Source organism: Sardina pilchardus, chromosome 21 (genome assembly GCF_963854185.1).
Source record: "Sardina pilchardus chromosome 21, fSarPil1.1, whole genome shotgun sequence".
In the NCBI taxonomy this organism is placed as follows: Eukaryota; Metazoa; Chordata; class Actinopteri; order Clupeiformes; family Clupeidae; genus Sardina; species Sardina pilchardus.
In genome coordinates, this window is record NC_085014.1 from 24,173,050 (window position 1) to 24,192,642 (window position 19,593).

General features: G+C 43.3%; 4 protein-coding genes across 5 annotated transcripts; 1 reads left to right on the forward strand and 3 right to left on the reverse strand.

The window, feature by feature from the left end:
* Positions 1-1,224: 1,224 nt before the first annotated feature.
* On the reverse strand, positions 1,225-4,942 carry nsdhl (NAD(P) dependent steroid dehydrogenase-like). Of its 2 annotated transcripts, none has more exons than XM_062525106.1 (8): positions 4,890-4,942; positions 4,660-4,713; positions 4,241-4,402; positions 3,964-4,110; positions 3,657-3,785; positions 2,964-3,106; positions 2,521-2,623; positions 1,225-2,198 (listed from the first exon to the last, which is right to left on the reverse strand). In XM_062525106.1, the coding sequence occupies exons 2-8, from the start codon at positions 4,678-4,680 to the stop codon at positions 1,866-1,868; spliced, it is 1,038 nt and encodes a 345-aa protein (XP_062381090.1). In that variant the 5' UTR covers positions 4,681-4,713; positions 4,890-4,942; the 3' UTR covers positions 1,225-1,865. The 2 variants fall into 2 exon arrangements, with proteins under 2 accessions (XP_062381090.1, XP_062381089.1); XM_062525105.1 differs by lacking the exon at positions 4,890-4,942 and adding an exon at positions 4,830-4,862.
* A 582-nt stretch (positions 4,943-5,524) lies between these two features.
* On the forward strand, positions 5,525-7,822 carry cetn2 (centrin, EF-hand protein, 2). Its single transcript, XM_062524927.1, has 5 exons — positions 5,525-5,775; positions 6,099-6,257; positions 6,339-6,467; positions 6,561-6,698; positions 6,834-7,822. Exons 1-5 carry the CDS (start codon positions 5,773-5,775, stop codon positions 6,921-6,923), a joined length of 519 nt encoding a protein of 172 aa, XP_062380911.1. The 5' UTR covers positions 5,525-5,772; the 3' UTR covers positions 6,924-7,822.
* Positions 7,823-8,853: 1,031 nt separating this feature from the next.
* Positions 8,854-9,657, reverse strand: LOC134068610 (olfactory receptor 6T1-like). The gene has a single exon (XM_062524295.1). The coding sequence runs from the start codon at positions 9,655-9,657 to the stop codon at positions 8,854-8,856; it is 804 nt and encodes a 267-aa protein (XP_062380279.1).
* A 4,784-nt stretch (positions 9,658-14,441) lies between these two features.
* LOC134068611 (C5a anaphylatoxin chemotactic receptor 2-like) lies at positions 14,442-16,684 on the reverse strand. Its single transcript, XM_062524296.1, has 2 exons — positions 15,998-16,684; positions 14,442-14,606 (listed from the first exon to the last, which is right to left on the reverse strand). The coding sequence occupies exons 1-2, from the start codon at positions 16,682-16,684 to the stop codon at positions 14,442-14,444; spliced, it is 852 nt and encodes a 283-aa protein (XP_062380280.1).
* Positions 16,685-19,593: the final 2,909 nt, after the last annotated feature.

Here is a 19,593-nt window from a genome sequence, read left to right on the forward strand (position 1 = left end):
GTGAAAGACTAATGGGGCATGTGGCACAAACAGCCTCTGTGCTCCTGAGGGAGATCCGGTCCTTGGGCTCACTGCACGGGGAGGCCCAGCTCAACTTCTTATGCGTTTTAATGAGACGGTTCGTCAGCGGATCTTTAATCACACCACCACTTACTTGCATGGCAAGGTGCCTCAGAATGATGTCCACTACACGTGGTATGTACGTAGGGTTCGACTTCGGTGCTCGGCCAAGATGAACATACTGTGTTATTACAGGCACATGAGAACAATGGAAAAGAGAGAGAAAGGGAGAGACAGAAATGGCAACTTCAAGGAGCTGATAACAGATTAGATTAATTGATGACATGCTTTCTCTGGTCTGAACCAGGGAAGATGAGTGGCGTGTGAACACAGACAACAAAAACCCTGTCTGCCTCCAGCAGAGCCCTCTCCTGAAAGACACCGTGAGTGACACCCATCCCACCTCGTTGGCAACAAAAACAATCACGTCGACGTGCATACCGCACATACGTCTAAAATGCTGTGCCTTTTCACAGAAGTTGGGTGGGGAGAGCGATGTCGCAACTTCATCAGTTAGGTTGACTCTTAGTCATCTTGCATTTGCACACACGAGTGGATGGAATCAGGATACAGCAAAGTGACACACAAAAAAATGTGAATGTGGCAACCACATTGGCATGACTACAACTCTGCCAGGTGGATTGCCAAAATTCATCCATAGATACCAACCCCGCCCCCACCCCCACCCCCACCCCCCAAACACATACACACTTCCCCCTTGAAGCCATGGTATAAACCTGTCAGGCGACTTTGCCCACTTGAGTCACTGTCACGGTTTCTCCAGCCTCCTGGCTCTCAAGGTTGCTCAGAGAATGTCTGGAATCTCTCCACCCCTTCACCACACCAACAACTGGAATGAAAACAACGCAGGACTGAGCCACCTTTATCTCAGTATCAGGCCCAAGTCATTTTGATTCATGCTCAACCCAACATTTACGAAGTGAGGGGAGAATGTTCCAGAGTGCAGAGTATACCGGATGATGAGGCAGTGGCACATGCACATACTGAACCAGCAGTGCGGAGTGCTGAACTGCTCACCTTGCTATGCAAATCTATGTGCTTGACCTTTCATGCAAATACAGAATCACAGTGTAACTACATCAACTCCATCAGTTTGTTGAAAGCTAAAAATATACTGGAAGCATGACATAAAGCAAGTCGAAAGGGTTTTGGAAACATCTTCATTTGGGAAAAGTGAAATATGTTCACAAGTTAAGTCATTCCAAAGTGCTATGCATACAAAGTGGCATGGTTATCATCATAACTATAAAATGAACTGCTTTAACTGCTGATTTTTATCATTTAACTGTTAGACAAATATTGATTTCAACAACAAAACTTTCCAGTTCTCAGGAATGTTGGTCCCAGTAGATGAGCCATATTCAAGTGTAACCCATTAAGGCATGATGAGTGAATTTCAAATGGGAATCTAGTATGGGCTTTGACAAACAAGTGAATTCCTAAATATCAGTCAGGCCTTTTGTTGTGAATGGCACACACCTACCCTGCTGAAGGGGAGTTGACAACACCACACACTCACATAGGAAGGTAACCATAGTTACAGTACATGCCTGGGGACGAGGTATCAGATCAGATGAGGTGGTAGTTGAAATGCACTCATTTATGCATACTATGCATATTATAGAGGAGAACATATAGATTTCAAGTTCAACACATACAATGGCTCACAATTAGCAGTTGTGTCCACACGTTTAGGCAGTCTTTTTCAAAACACTCTTACAAACAGACACCCAACCAGGCAGCGCAAGTGAGCGACTCGTGAACTAAACATGTCAGCAGCCGCGCTAGGCTCCCTTCCGCAGGTGCGGGTAACTCTCCACCGTTCGGGTGACGGCGTCTTTCAGGCTGACGGGCGGCCGGTAGCCCATGTCCTGCTTCGCCCGCGAGCAGCTGTAGTAGTGGTGGGTGCCCGCCAGCGCCACGCGCATGGGCGTGAAGGTGGGCTTGATGCGGACCAGCGGCCGGAGCAGCAGGGCCAGCAGCCACAGCAGCAGGGCGATGGCGTACACCAGCTGGTAGGGGAGGTGGTAGCGCGGCGCGTCGTAGCCCAGCCCCACCAGCACCTGGGACATGAAGTCCCAGAAGCGCACCGGCTCGTCGTTGGTGATGTGGTAGGCCTGGAGGTCGAAGGGATTACACGGGGAGATTAAGTGTGATAACACGGTGTGTGACTTCCAGGCTCATTCATCAATGGATGCATGTACATTACATATGTCACGGAGAGGGCAAAGGGTGTGTGTATGTTTTTTTTGTGTGAATGCCCATGCAGGTGAGGAGAGAGTAGTAATGAAGGTGTGTACTAATGAGAGAGGATGGAAGATGGCTAGAGCAAGCCAGCGGGAGAGAGAGAATGTGTGACAGAAAGAGACAGAGAGAGAGTGACAGAGTGAAGGATGGGGGTGAATGATCATTTAAGTTAATCTGTTAGCTGGTTCTGACCTTGCCACAGAGTGGTGAGTCTGGCTTCAGGTGCTCCGCAGCCAGAATGTGCCCGTGAACAACATTTTCCACAAAAGTGAAATCCACTAGGTTAGAGCCGTCACTGCCAGGACACAAATACAGTACAGTATGCCAACATGAACGTGTGAGCAAAACCTGACCAACTTGACCAACAATGCCGCTTAAAATACCGATCTAACAAGATATGCTAGTTTCTGTATTCATGTCTGAAATAAGGAATGTGAGAGTGTCTCTGGAAATCAAGAGGAAATGAGAAACACTACCCTGCTTTCTGAAGCATGCTTGTTCTCACTGCTACATTTCTAAATCACATTCTTTGCACCTGTTCAGGTGTCAAAGCATTTCATCATTACATTACATCATACATTTAGTAGTGAGATCTGTAGTCTTAGTGATGCCAGTCCTTAATCATAATCACTCACCCGATGATAAACTTCATCTTTCCGCGGCGGGCAGTGTCCACCAAGATGGGCACAAGCTGAGGGTCTCTGGGGCCAAAGATGCCATGGGGCCGAATGGCGACCGTGATGAGGCCTTTCTCCTTATTACAGGCCTCAAGCACCAGCTGAGAGCAACAGCAGAAGAAACCTTTGACTGCTTGTCCTTTAGCTGATGATATATGGGGCAAATCTTAGAGCAACGTTGCCTGGCAATGTTCTTCAATATTGTGGTTCTGGCATGTTCCCATTGAGATTTGGCTTTCTCTTCTTTTTTTTAGAACTTTAAATCACTGATAGTGTCAAATCGTCACAATCGTCCAATCAGAATAAATGGAACTGGTTATGTGGTTGCTCAGCAACATTGCTCAAAAAGTTGTCCCATGTGTCACCACCTTCTTGAATTTCCCCTAGGTGATCAATAAAGTATCTATCTATCTATCTATCTATCTATCTTTCTTTACATTCTACTGTCGCACTGGCATACATGCTAAAAACGTTCAAGTCCTTAGTCAAATATATAGATTGGAGGCCAGGTCAAACATCTGACTTTCTGAGACAAATGAAGAATGTTCTGGTATACTTACAGACTTACAGTAAAGGCACATCTTTAAAATCCTTAATTGTCACCTACAAACAATATTTCCCCTCCCCCCATTTCTATTGAATCTCTGTTACCTTCTCCTGTTGAATCTTGGTCTCGGTGTAGTAATCAATGGGTTTTTTCGCATATGGAAGGTCCTCCTTTCCATCTTTAATGTCAGTGCCCTCAAACACCACACTGGCACTACTCGTCAAAACCAGTTTCTGAAACAGCCGCCAGACACACATATTTCCATCATCATCATCATGTGTCATCAAAGAAATCAGATGAGCTTGTAATTGTTATGTCTTTCAGGTGAGCCAAGTATCTGTGTGTATACAGTACAATTCTTACATTGAGATACATAAAGTGACGAATGCTCTATGACACAGTGCCTCCTACCTGTACTCCACTCTCTTGACAGGCCTGTATGACAGTGCGGGTGCCGTCAACATTGACTTTTTGGAATAGTGCACGATCATCACTGGCAGGGGCTGGAGAGGCGCAGTGAAACACCAGGGGAACGTCCTGAAAAGCTTTAAGTAAAGCCTAGAGAAAGAGAGAAAACCTTTGATGCCATTGCTGTATCCAAAAATTCAATGGAATGTCATTCTCTTTTTAAATGTTTCTATGTCTCTGGACAAAACTTGTTTTTTTTTATTGCCGCAAATAAGCTCACCTGTTTGTCGCAAAGGTCCCCCTCATGAAACGCCACTCCAGGGAGGTCATAACTCTGCCGAATGTCAAACACTGTGACTGTGTAGCCTCTTTCCAGCAACTTCTCCACCAGGTGTCTCCCAAGGAACCCTGACCCACCGATGACAGCACACCTTTTGCTGCTCTGTGCACAATAAAGTAAACAGGCTTTCACAGAGGAAAATGATTATTTAGCACTAACTGTAAGGTGTAAGACACAGTAAGGCTGACGTTAAAACACGTAACAGATCTACAGTAAAAGTAGAGTTACAGTAAAAATAAAACAAAGTTAGTAGCTTAAATATTCGGCATATCTAGCAAATTGGTGCATGTAATTATGTTTCACAAATTGGCTATTCTAGAAAACGACTCTACAGTCAATGACTTCTTTTCAAAACTTACTGGTCGAATGCGTGTGGCCATCCTGAGCAGGATATTCCGAACCTGAGAGATAGGCTACAACATACAGCACGTGTTAACCTTTAGTCCTACTCAGTATTTTAAAAAAAATACATTAAAATACATAGCCTACATGCACTAACTACACATAGGCCGATTTACAAGTAGCTTACACTTTACAATCCATCAAACAGGCTACATAAGCAACAGAATTTCTGAATTCAACAACTCACTTGAAAGATGCTCAAACGCCACTAGTCGAGACAAGTTACGATACAAATATGAGACTGCATCAGCTGATGAGTTGGAAATAATCTCATTGGTGGGTGAAAACCGCCGACATCAAATTGACAAGTAAGATAAGCCAATGATACAAAGTAACGCAAAAGAACGCCATGCTCAGACCAATCAATGGTTATTTGTATCAGTCATCCGTCCTACCCATCCAACGACCCGCCTCTTTCCTCTTTACTTAGCCTAGCCCAGAGCCATAGCCTATGTGGGTAAACGGCATAGGTAAACGGTTGTAGGGTGATAATATAGAATGTTGTAACAGTCCCTGGAGAGTTTAGAGCCTGAGCTTGTTATATGGCTTGCTAAATGTAGGCATGGTAGCCTATGGATTCCTTTATTTCAAGAGATTGACGCTTTTATTTTCGATATAAAAACTGAAAAGAAAAATGATAAGCCTAATGTAAAATGCAAAGGAAAAAGAAATGGCTAAAGTGTACTGCTGTAACAAGATGCAATCGTGCACTGATAACACTGTTACAGAATGATTTGTGTAGATCTAATGCACACTATGCGACGCAAAGATCAGCCAATGATAATGCTCAATCTAATGTCACATGTGGCATATATCCAATCGATGTTGAGAGTGTTGTAGCCTTGCCGACCGCGGACCACCAACAAAACTGGTCTGATCATAATTTCTGGGCCGACGATGACGACCCCTTGAGCGAACGTAAACAAAATTGGCAATCTGGAAATGCATTAAATATTACAGTTGTCACGTGCTTGATCGTGCACATTTACCAACCACACGTCGCGTGTACGTGATTGTTTCGGTAGCAGAGGATCAGCTGGCTTTTGCATCGGTAGCCATCTAGATACATAATGGTAAGAACGCAGGACAGTTACTAGTGCTAGCTACCTTACTGAAATTTCAGCCCCGTTGCATAGTATTGATTTCTAATGTGTGTCGGCCGGTGTGGCTAGGCCATTTATCACTGTCACGATTTGCGCGTAACAACTTATTTGTACGTTTTTTCGTATGTAGCATGTCGTGTGGAAAAATGTCGTGTGTAACATTTGCACATGTAGGCAAATAAACCATACCGTTGGATTTTACAGTAGGCCTAGCCTAGCTTTTTGGAATATGAGTGAAAGCACAAGGCTACAGTTACCTGATTTTACCCTCCCACTCAACCTGTTGTCCACAGGCCACCAGTGCCAAGAGGCCATCACTCGGGGCGGTAGCTCCACGCAAGAAAACTAGCCCCAAACCTGAACTGACAGAGGAACAGCGGCAGGAGATACGGGAGGCATTTGAGCTCTTTGATACAGAAGGCTCTGGTCACATTGATGTGAAGGAACTGAAGGTGAGCTATTAATCTCTGATAGCTGTATCAGTGTGTGTTTAATCTAGATAGACCATGATGAAGTGCTTTTTTTTGTGGCAGGTGGCCATGCGAGCACTGGGGTTTGAGCCCAAGAAGGAGGAGATCAAGAAGATGATCACAGAAGTGGATAAGGAAGGCACTGGAAAAATCTCTTTCAATGATTTTCTCTCGGTTATGACTCAGAAGATGGTGAGGCTTTGGTCTGTCTGGAAAATGCCTTTTTCTTTGAGTCGTCTGTAGACTAACATTTCTGTTCTCTTAACTAATTTGTCCATTTTATAGGCTGAGAAGGATTCTAAGGAGGAAATCCTTAAAGCTTTCCGATTGTTTGATGATGACGAGACGGGTAAAATATCATTCCGCAACCTCAAGAGAGTGGCCAAAGAACTGGGAGAGAACCTCACAGATGAGGAACTGCAGGTAGGCTACATAATATTGATTGGTTAGTTCAAATTAAAAATGTGAGAATCTGTAACAGCAATTTGATAAACATATTGCATTATGTATGTGCAATGCATTGTTGTAACAGCTGTGTGTGATTCATCGCTCTTGTAGGAAATGATTGATGAGGCAGACAGAGATGGAGATGGGGAGGTGAACCAGCAGGAGTTCTTTCGCATCATGAAGAAAACGAGCCTGTACTGATCAGCCGAGTCTCTATCTTCAGTGGCAGGGGCAGGGGGCATGTAGTGTCATTAGTCCCCTGTGGTCACTACTACACCTGTGCTGTGCACTGAGGTCGTTTACAATGATAACATTACAAATTGTATTAAATCTGACATTCCCATTCAAAACTCATCAGTTATACAGTATGTTTGCATTTAGCCCCATATACTGTTTGCCAAGTACTGTTATGGGAAGCTCTGGTTAAATACATTGCAAGTCAGTGTATAAAACCATTTGCTTAATATCATGCCAAGTGTTGGTAAACAATATGTGTCATGATCTGGTTTGCTCAATGGCTGATGTTTAAAATTGCAAAGCACAGCTGTGTCATTTTCAGTGGACTTCACTCCCAGAAACATTTTGGGGTATCCTACAGTGCCTACATCTGCTCTGGAACAAAAGAAAACCTGTCTGTTGGTCCTAAACACAAAGATCTCATGCCATTCCTGATGTTCACAAATATATCCCAGTCTTATAGTAACATGAAAGACGATAGTTATATGATAAGAGATACAATAGTACTTTTTTCCCTCACTGAATTCTGGCTGCTTGAATTTGTATTTTTGCTTGCCGTTGTGTGTTCAGGGAGTAAGCTCTGTATTTTTACAGCTGACCTCATCCTTGTGCCTAAATTGTGCCAGAGGGTGTCTGTAAGCTTCAGGGAGGCCCCCATATCTCCTGTCCCTTAGCACTGGCCTCTACATACTTTAATCTGTAATGTTAAGTGATGCTGTGTGTGTGTTTTCTTATATGTACTGGATATTCTTGCACCCTCTTTGTATTTGTACACCTTTGCCCTTGAGTACTGAATGTTTTGTATTTGACTGCATAAGCAGTTAGAATTCTAAGTATAAATATAGCAGTTACTTAAGCAGTTACTTTTGTCTGTGTCTTTGCTTGTGTCAGCTGCGTAGCAAGATAAAACAGCTATATGCTGTGCAAAAGATACTCACGTTATTCAGGACCAAACAGAGGGCTGGGTGTAGATGAATGGGTAGATATTGTTATTGAAACAGACGGGACTGCTTCCTCTTTTGTGTTTACTCTGTTCACACCTTATCAGCATGATGGTGACTGGAGCTGGTTTTATCCAGGTGTTACATGCTTTAGTTTACACACAAAATCAAACAAACTATAGAACAACTATTATGTTATGCACACATTATAATCCTTATCATGTTGATGATCAAATATACAGGTAATATCATAAGGTATCCAGATGTACTAGCCAACAAGTTTGTTTTTAAAGTGGCATGTTTATTTACACATATCTGATAAAAGCACTGATGAAAGTATGATTTCCTTCAAAGACTGATGCTGATTGTCAGGATATTGTAGCATCATTAACACGTCATATAAGTACATTTGTGCATTTGCTAAAACAAGGCCTGGCTTTGTCTACCATGTAACCTTCATGATTGGTTATGGCAGATCTGAGTCAGTGGCTCTGGGCAGATCCAGTACTTTTTAACATCAACAGAGTATTGCATTCAAGGAAGTCCACGCTTGGCAATGGAAAGTGGCCAGTCTCAGTACATTAATGTACTACAAGTGTTTGATAGGACCAGGCTATTTATTTGTATAATGCTTCCTATGAAACCCTGTTAGGTTGCACTGATTATAGTCTAGGAATATCTGCTGAAACTTGTATTTGATGATGCCGATAATGCAATTCTTTAGCGATTATGTTCCAATATTGATGTCCTACCGATAATATCATGCATCTCTTTTCAATCTTTGAAACCACAAAAAGATAAAATATGCTATTGAACATGTTATCTTTGTGACTCAGTAACGGCTCAGTGCAAGGAGCTTGTGCTGAGAGAACTTCTATGTGTCCCTTGACTATGTAAAAGGGCCAGCAGAGGATCCTGAGGTTGAGCACAATATAATTGCTGTGAAAAGTTCACTAGCTGGTGCTGACTTGACTGCACACAAGGTGTTTCAGCAGTCTGCACCGCAGCTCTTGAGAGCGGTAGCCATAGACCAGTGAGATGAGCGAGATGCCCAGAGTATAAATGGTGTTGATGGCTAGCGACCACTGTTCACTCTCCTTCTTGGTGAGGATTCTGATGATAAACAGCACCAGTGACAAGGCGTGGATGACCATCTGCACGGCCTGCAAGGCCAGCGTGACAACGGCCCGGCGCTGCGTGCAGATCCTCCCCCGCGTTTGCCAGCAGAGCAGTGCGAAGCAGCCGAGGATGGTGAGGAGGGAGACAGGCAGCAGCAAGACGCTGATGGCCATGAGGAAAATAAACACAGGTCTGTTGTCTGACAGACAGAGCCCCAGCACAAAAGGGAGGCAGAGTGGGATGGCCGCATTCTGCACGCGGTCCAGCATCATCCACAAGGCCCCTGTGCTCACCAGCAGGGGCAGTGTCCAGGCGAGCACCACCACCACCCGACACCGTCCAGGGCTCAGCAGCATCTCGTAGTGCAGGGGCAGCAAGATGGCCACGCAGCGGTCCACCGACAGGACGGCACGCAGGAGGAGGGCCACTGTGGCCAAGAACTGGTTGGCAGACATGTGAACCACGCAGTGGGTCACTGGCATGGTGCGGCGTGAGGTGAGGAAGGCGTACCTGGCCACCAAGATGACCAGCTGCAGAGCGTCACAGAAGAGCAGGTGGAAGAGGAAGAGGAATCGGGGCTTGCCGAGGAGGGAGGGAGACCTACAGATGGCCACCAGCAGAGGAATGCTCAGGAGCATGTTGCCCACGCAGAAAAAGCTCACAATGCTTAGGCTGACAACGTTATATAGGTGGGGGTCCATGGACAACGTTTTGGTGCCATTACATATCTTCATGATGCCTGTCAAGGACAAATTGTACACTGTGTTGCACACCAAAAAAGAGCCTGTGTGAATTGGTATCATCAAGAACACCACGTCACATATCACATCATCACATATCCTTCACATGCCAAGAGATTGGCATAATTTTATTTCAGTTAACCTTTAACCTATTAGCTGGTTTGATTTGCATTGAGCTCAATGATAATGAAACCAGCTATTTGGGTTTAATTCCAAAGGCCAAGGGGACTTTATCAGAGGGATCCATGAAATAACTGGCATCTGTGGGGAGCACTGTGGCACAGCAGGCTACAGCGCTCATACTACATACGGGTCCGAGTGCCCACGGGGACCCAGGTTCGAGTCCGCAGTCTGCGGTCATTTCCCAGTCCCACCCCATCTCTCTCTCCCACTTACTTCCTGTCTTACCCTTCACTGTCCTATACAAATAAAGGCAAAAAATATACTTAAAAAAAATAATAATAAATAACTGGCATTTGCCTGCTTCATAGAGTTAAAGGAACACTTCACCGTTTTTTCATATTAAATGTTATTCCCTTAACTAAGACGAGTTGATACATACCTCTCACGTTTCAATGCGTGCACTCACTGGCTCTGGCGCGCGGATCTACTTTGATAGCACTTGGCTAGCCCAGTTCATTCATTAGGATCCAAAGAGAGATTAAGTTAGAAGAAACCAAACACCTCCATGTTTTCCCTAAAATACGTTACATGATAGTCACACGACCAAGTATGGTGAGACAAAATCAAACATGGTGTATTTCTAAGCGGGTAAGAGGAATAACTATGTTGTGTGGCGGAATAACACTTGGGAGCACTTCGACTGGGCGCAGTAATATCATCACTCTTGCACTTTCAGCTTCACTTCGGAGTGAGGATATTACCGCGCAAAGTGCTATCAAAGTAGCACCGCACGCCAAAGCCAGTGAGTGCACGCATTGAAACGTGAGAGGTATGTATCAACTCGTCTTAGTTAAGGGAATGACGTGGTTTAATATAAAAAAAAAAACAGTGAAGTGTTCCTTTAACATAGGCATTCCAATACTTATGACCCCTGTATTTTAAGGAAAACATTTATTTATTTATGATACATTATTCATTCACAAAGAAAATGTATGTCCTAAAAGGTTGGATATTTCCTCATCTTTTCATTTAAGGCATTAAGATCAATTTCCAAAAGATGGTTTTATATTCCTCTTTATAGTCCACTTTAACATGTCGTTCCAATACTTATGGAGGGGACTGTATATTTAAGTAAAATATATTCACTCACCTTTTAATCAGCACAAATTCATTGACGGTCAGGTTTAATTTTGAAATGTAAGCAATTTATCTTCAACATATACCCATTGTGTTGTTGTCACACGGGACATCTGAACTGAAATGTGTTGCCAAATACAGCACCAGTGACTTTTCACAAATCGCACCAGTTCTGCCATGTGCTTTCGTTAATAGGGTCCTGTCCGCTCATTTTAATATAATCAATGATGCTATCACCTCCTGCTTGCTTTTGTGCAGAGGCAAATGTCTTGTGCTGCCACAAAGGCCTAAAGCAAATAATATCATCATTTTATCAACAGTAGCCTATCTACATTTTACAGTATTTGAAAAAGCATTGTATTCAGTGACAAACAATTCACCTTGTTGGTGCACAAAAAGTCTTTACTGAGAAAGACAACAAATAAAACTAGAGAATGTAATTCCAAGGAAATTACATGGAGTGCATGAAAATGCAAAAATGTACAGATAAATCATGTATATGGTTACTAAGGTGTTGCTAGGGTAGACATGGTGGTTTCATAGTTTTTGAAAGTTGATAGTGTGAAGATAGACAGTTTAAAATTAAATATGGATAGCTTAAAAGCTGTTGATAAAAAGATTTAATGAATGTTGTCAGACTGATAGTTTAATTTATGTTGGTTGGTAAATCATTTTAAATGGATGGCGATAGGTATAGTTTAATTGATGTTTAATGTTTTGCTAATGTTTGCTAGCAGTTATGTTAAAGGGATATTCCGCCATTTTTGGAAATACGCTCATTTTCCACCTTCCCTCGAGCAAAACAATCGATATTTACCTTGATTATTACGCCAGATGAGAGTGTAGTTCCATGTCAAATCAGCCTAGAAAAACACCAGGTTTAATTTTCAGTTGGTCTTATTGCACTTTCTAACTTGAGAGGAGACACGTTTTAAATGGGAAAATTACCAGAAATCTTAGTCACTTTTAAACATGAAGCTAGCAGGCGAGAAGCTAATGGTCTAATCCGATTCAATGATCTATGCTAGGCTGAAGCTAAAAGTTGTATCTCCAGACTCACAGAATGGCTGGATGAACGGGAACAAGGTAAATATCGATTGTTTTGCTCGAGGGGAGGTGGAAAATGAGCGTATTTCCAAAAATGGTGGAATATCCCTTTAATAATGTTAACCAAGGTGATTAGCTAACTTGGCTAATGATTTTTAGCAGTTATGTAAAAAATGCTAACTATGCTAACAATGCTACCTATGCTAACAATGCTAACCATGTTGATTAGCTAACTTAGTTGATGATTTCTAACAGTTATGCTAAAAATGCTAACAATGCTAACCAGGTTGATTAGCTAACTTAGCTAATGATTTCTAGCAGTTATGCTAAAAATGTTAACTATGCTAACTATGCTAACTAGCTAACTTGCTAGTGAGGACTTTTATTTTGAAATATTTGTTGCTAGGGTATCCATGGTGGCCGCTATCAGGAGTAAAGAAGTTACTGCAGTAATCATGTTGGTTGCTATGGAAACTGTCATAAATGCTTAATTTTAATGGTTGCTATGTTGGTTGCTAGGTACATGAAGGTTTCATATAGCCTAGTTGACTGGAGGCATAATTGATGATAACTGACAGTTGCAATGGCTGAACAGTAAAATAGTTGAGTAGTTTCAATGGGTAAACGATTTAATAGTGTTTGCAGTGAGGACTTTTATTTTGAAACAGTTGTGGACAGAGGAAACAGTTTAACAGGATATGTAGTCTTCACAGAGAGATTGTATGCTTAAAGCCTGAGAGAGAGAGAGCTGCTGCAGGTGGACTGGCCACCTGGCGTAAGATTCTAATTGCCCTATTATGATGTCATAATCACAATGTTAAGTCTATGGGGAAATGTTAATATTTTTTATTTAATAGTTCGAAAAGTATAAAAGTTACAAAGTTGAACTAGAAATGCAATTCCCGAGGAATTACACGAGGGGATGCAATCTGTTGGGTAGACTTTTATTTTGACACACAGGAAACACTTCAATAGGATGTGTAGTTCAGGGAGAGAGAGAGATGCTTAAAGCCAAACATTCTAAAGTGGAACTCTGTTCTAGAATCTTTGATTAAAAGTGACAGTTGGATTCACAGGGCAGTGTTCTAACTAGACTGGGAACTGAGAGTTCTGGCTCATTATGACATCACATTCTCCATTAAAGTCTATGGGGGAAAAATACACTTTTAATTACAAATATCTCAAAAAGTATAAACTTCTCAAAAATGTCAAATAGATTGTCTAGTAGATATTTGGAAGATCTACAGAACGGTGTTTCAACCAAGTTTGTACATTAAGCGGTTCGGGCTGAATAGCGCGCACAAAAAGGTAAAAAGAATAATAATAAGAAGAAGCGACCGGATTTCAATAGAGGGGATGCATCCCCTCTAATAACTAGAAATGCAATTCCCGAGGAATTACACGAGGGGATGCAATCTGTTGGGTAGACTTTTATTTTGACACACAGGAAACACTTCAATAGGATGTGTAGTTCAGGGAGAGCCAGATTGTATGCTTAAAGGCAAACATTCTAAAGTGGAACTCTGTTCTAGAATCTTTGATTAAAAGTGACAGTTGGATTCACAGGGCAGTGTTCTAACTAGACTGGGAACTGAGAGTTCTGGCCCATTATGACATCACATTCTCCATTAAAGTCTATGGGGGAAAAATACACTTTTAATTACAAATATCTCAAAAAGTATAAACTTCTCAAAGATGTCAAATAGATTGTCTAGTAGATATTTGGAAGATCTACGGAACAGTGTTTCAACCAAGTTTGTACGTTAAGCGGTTTGGGCTGAATAGCGCGCACAAAAAGGTAAAAAGAATAATAATAATAAGAAGCGACCGGATTTCAATAGAGGGGATGCATCCCCTCTAATAAGAAGCGACCGGATTTCAATAGAGGGGATGCATCCCCTCTAAAAATATATAGCTGAAGTCACCTAAGTAAGACCTACGCAGCGCAGTTTGAATGCAGTTTCTACGTTCAATGGTTGAAGCTGAATTAGACGCACAAAAAGCGTACGAGAAGCAATCGGATAACAGTAGAATGCACTCTAATAAATCAAAAGACACATCACTGAGCACAGAAATTCTCAGAAACAATTTAAAACATTAAGATGACACAAATCATGACTAGTGAACTTGTCATAAGTGTATTAATTTGCCCAATAGGACTTCTCTATTGCTGTCACATATTAGAACATTTTTCAGCAGATTCTATATTGTCCCACTCCCTCACTAGTTGAGATTCTGAGTCCCTTTTCAGCTAACAAATAGTATGGCTGATTTTGTTGAAGCTGCCAAATTATTTCATCAGTGAGGTATGGATTATTTATGCACGTAAGAACCACAAATCTCTTGTTTTGTCCCGACTTTCCTCCAGCAGGCGCTCAGCTCTCGAGACGCGTCTTGCTGGCAAAGTCCGCGCTGAGTTTGCGCATGACGTCCCCGTGACTCTGGCCAGTCAGCTGCTGCCGGATGGTCTTGTAGTTCTCCTTCACGTAGATTGCAAAGGGCGTGGGTCCGCGGGAATTGGAGGGCGTGAGCAGCACCAGCTAACCCGTGCACAGAGCGCACACAAACCTCTGGGTGTCCATGTTCATTGGAGTGCCGTCCAATGCTGGAAAGTAGAAACAGCTAAATTAACTTTATCACTAAAACCATCAATGTCTTTGTATCTTGTTCACATGTAATCATCTGTATTAGACTTTTCACCAGGACTCTAATAGATAAGACTTTTCACCGGGACTAATAGATAAGACATTTCACTAGAACAAATAAAGGCAGACAGACAGACAGACAGACAGAATACTTTTTATCAGGACTAATAGATAGATACGATTTCACTAGGACAGACAGACAGACATACGTACAGATAGACAGATAGATAGATAGATAGATAGATAGATAGATATGATAGATAAGACTTTTTACCAGGACTGACGGATAGATGGACAGATAGACAGACAGAGAGACAGATAGTCAGATAGATAGATAGACAGATAAGACTTCACCAACACTATAGATAAGACTTTTCACAGGAAACTCCACCCTTCTTAGTCTATTGACTGACTCACGTATTCTTGCAGCGGTTGCACTGGTATTGGAACTTGTACTTGACGTCGTAACTGTGGCAGCAGCTGACCATGGGCAGCTCGGGATGGGCCTGGACTGGGCTTAAGTGTGTTAAATGTTAGGGATGCACGATATTGGGATTCTGCCGATATTCAATATTCCGATATTTCTACACTCATTTTGGTTGATTGCTGATGGTGATTCTGATTTACACATGTTTTTTTCTGGGTCTCTCCTGTTAGAGAGTTCACTGTGAAGATCTAGGCCTACTTGCAGATATAACTAAATATATATTTTAAGACATATAGACATTCACTGAAAAATAAGGGAATCATTGCAACATGGAATAGACGTAAAGTCTGCAATTAGATATTTTCAAAATATGAATGTATCTCATCCAATTTTAATTTATTTGTATGATGCTTCCCTAACAGGTTCTGCCGACTATATTTATCTCCCAAGAAAATCAAAAATATTATATTTGCTGATTCCGATAATAAGTGACTATGTGGCGATATTGATGTTTTACAGATAATATCATGCATCCCTTTTAAATCTTTGAAGTCAAATAAGAATGACAGAGAAAAAAAATACTATTAAAATATGTTGTTGAACATGTTATCTTTGTGACTCAATAACTGCTCAGTGCAAGGAGCTTGAGCTGAGAGAACTTCTTCTGTGTCCCTTGCATGTAAAAGGGCCAGCAGAGGATCCTGTGGTTGAGCACAATATAATTGCTGTGAAAAGTTCACTGACTGCTGCTGACTTGACTGCACACAAGGGGTTTCAGCAATCTGCACCGCAGCTCTTGAGAGCGGTAGCCATAGACCAGTGAGATGAGTGAGATGCCCAGGTTATAAAAAGCGCTGACAGCGAGGGACAACGGCTCATTCCTCTCTCTGCTGAGGATGTAGGTGGTATTCAGCACCAGTGACAAGGCGTGGATGGCAATCTGCACGGCCTGCATGGCCAGCGTGACCCCGGCGCGGCGTTGCGTGCAGATCCTCCCCCGCGTTTGCCAGCAGAGCAGTGCGAAGCAGCCGAGGATGGTGAGGAGGTAGGCGGGCAGCAGCAAGACGCTGACGGCCGTGTAGAAAATGATCACAGTTCCCTGGTCCGACAGATAGCACCCGACCGTGTAAGGGAGGCAGAGCGGGATGGGTGCGTTCTTATGCACAAGGTCCAGCATCATCCACAAGGCCCCTATGCTCACCAGCAGGGGCAAAGTCCAGACGAATGCCACCACCACCCGACGTCGCACCCTGTTCAGCAGCGTCTCGTAGTGCAGGGGCAGCCAGATGGCCACGCAGCAGTCCACCGACAGGGCAGCTCGCAGGAGGAGGGACACTGTGGCCAAGAACTCGTTGGCAGACATGAGAACCACGCAGTGGGTCACTGGCATGGTGCGGTGTGAGGTGAGGAAGGCGTACCTGGCCACCAAGATGACCAGCTGCAGGGCATTGCAGAGGAGCAGGTGCAGGAGGAAGAGGAATCGGGGCTTGCCGAGGAGGGAGGGAGACCTACAGATGGCCACCAGCAGAGGAATGCTCAGGAGCATGTTGCCCACGCAGACGACGCTCACAATGCTTAGGCTGACAACGTTATGTAGGTGGGGGTCCATGGACAACGTTTTGGTGCCATTACATATCTTCATGATGTCTGTCAAGGACAAATAGACACCCAAAAGAGCCTGTATGAATTGATCATGTGAAAATAAAATGTGGAAAAGAAGCCAAGAAGAATGGACAAATGTTTATATGTTTCCAAAGTGTTCCATTTCCAGGTTTATCTATTGTCATAGATAGCAAATTTGAAAATGGAACTTTCTTGCCCTTTGCATCAATCTGAGATAAATTTATGATCATGCCACATCAAAAACTTAATTGCCTCACTACAGCTCAACATTCACTATGTATTATAGTATTAGATTAGTCACTGTATATGCATTATATGTGATGATTGAATTAATATGTATTTAACAAAAATATATTCACTCACCTTTGAATCAGTCATTGAAGGTCAGGTTATGGGGATAATTCATCTTCAACTCATAACTCTTTGTGCTGTCATATACGACAGATCTGAACTGAAATACTGCAGAGACTTTCCACAAAGCACACAAGCTCTGCCACCTTCGTTATCAGGGTCCTGTCAGTTCATTTTGATCAATGATCAACACTTATTAATTAGTCGCCATGGATACATTACCATAATGTTTATACTACCCCCTGCTTGCTTTTATGCAGAGGCAGATGTCTGCTGTCACAAAGGCCTTAAGCAAATAGCACACTACCAATAGCACTATCCACACTACTAGTTTATCTACAGTATATTTAAATTGCATTGTATTCAATGACTAACAGTTCACCTTGTTCGCACACAAAACGTCTTTATTGAGAAAGACACAAAATAAATTAGATCATAAGACACATTACTGAACACAGAAATTCACAGAAACAATTTTAAACATTAAAACATTAAAACAAACATTAAAAAGACACAAAGCACGACTAGTGAACTTGTCATAACTGTATTTGCCCAATAGGACTTATCTATCACTGCCACATATTAGACAGTTAATTTTTTTCTGCAGATGAGTTTCACTCCCTATATTGTCCCACTCCTTTACTACTTCTGATTCTGAGCGCCTTTTCAGCTAACAAATAGTATGGCTGATTTTGTTGAAGCTGCCAAATTATTTCATCAGTGAGGTTCCTAGAAGTTATGCAGGAACCACAAATCCCTTGTTTTATCCCCGACATTCCTTCAGAAGGTGCTCAGCTTTTGCTGAGATGTGTCCTGCTGGCAAAGCCCTTACGAAAAAGTATTATAGGTTAAAGGATTTTGGGACAAAATAGTGATCATATATAGGAATCTTATAGGAATACTATAGTATTTTGGGACATGCTATAATAGGCCTACTAAGACTATAGAAATGCTATGGCGGCTATAGAATATTCTAGAATTAATATAGAACATCATCACAGAAGTATATCTTATATGTTCTGTAAAACCTTTATAATATCCTATAGCCACTATAGTATTTCTATTTAGTCTTTCAGTACTTCTATAGTAGGCCTATGTCCCAACATACTATAGTATTCCTATAAGATTCCTATATGATTACTAATATTCTGTCCTAAAATACTTCAAGATTCCTAGTACTTTTTCATAAGGGAGTCCACGCTGAGCTTGTGCATGACGTCCCTGTGACTCTGGCCAGTCAGCTGCTGTCGGATGGTCTTGTAGTTCTCCTTCACGTAGATTGCAAAGGGCGTAGGTCCGTGGGAATTGGAGGGCGTGAGCAGCACCAGCTGCCCCGTGCACAGAGCGCACACAAACCTCTGGGTGTCCAGCGACTTGGAGTGTGTGACTCAGTAACTGCTCAGTGCAAGGAGCTTGTGCTGAGAGAACTTCTTCTGTGTCCCTTGCCCATGTCAAAGGGCCAGCAGAGGACCCTGAGGTGGAGCACAATATAATGTGAAAAGTTCACTGACTGCTGCTGACTTGAATGCACACAAGGTGTTTCAGCAGTCTGCACCGCAGCTCTTGAGAGCGGTAGCCATAGACCAGTGAGATGAGCGAGATGCCCAGGGTATAAACAGCATTGAGAGCCAAGGCCCACTGCTCATTCCTCTCTCTGCTGAGGATGTAGGTGGTATTCAGCACCAGTGACAAGGCGTGGATGACCATCTGCACGGCCTGCAAGGCCAGCGTGACCCCGGCGCGGCGCTGCGTGCAGATCCTCCCCCGCGTTTGCCAGCAGAGCAGCGCGAAGCAGCCGAGGATGGTGAGGAGGGAGGCGGGCAGCAGCAAGACGCTGACGGCCGTGAGGAAAATAAGCACAGGTCTGTTGTCTGACAGACAGAGCCCCACCACGTAAGGGAGGCAGAGCGGGATGGCCGCGTCCATTTGCACGAGGTCCAGCATCATCCACAAGATTCCTATACTCACCAACAGGGGCAGTGTCCAGCCGAGAGCCACCACCACCCGACACCGTCCAGGGCTCAGCAGCATCTCGTAGTGCAGGGGCAGCAAGATGGCCACGCAGCAGTCCACCGACAGGGCAGCGCGCAGGAGGAGGGCCACTATGCTCAAGAACTGGTTGGCAGACATGTGAACCACGCAGTGGGTCACTGGCATGGTGCGGCGTGAGGTGAGGAAGACACTCCTGGCCAGCAAGATGACCAGCTGCAGGGCGTCACAGAGGAGCAGGTGGAAGAGGAAGAGGAATCGGGGCTTGCCGAGGAGGGAGGGAGACCTGCAGATGGCCACCAGCAGAGGAATGCTCAGGAGCATGTTGCCCACACAGACGACGCTCACAATGCTTAGGCTGACAACGTTATATAGGTGGGGGTCCATGGACAATGTTTTGGTGCCATTACATATCTTCATGATGCCTGTCAAGGACAAATGATACACTGTGGTATCATCAGCTTGGGTGATGAAAGGCTGTTTCATATCATG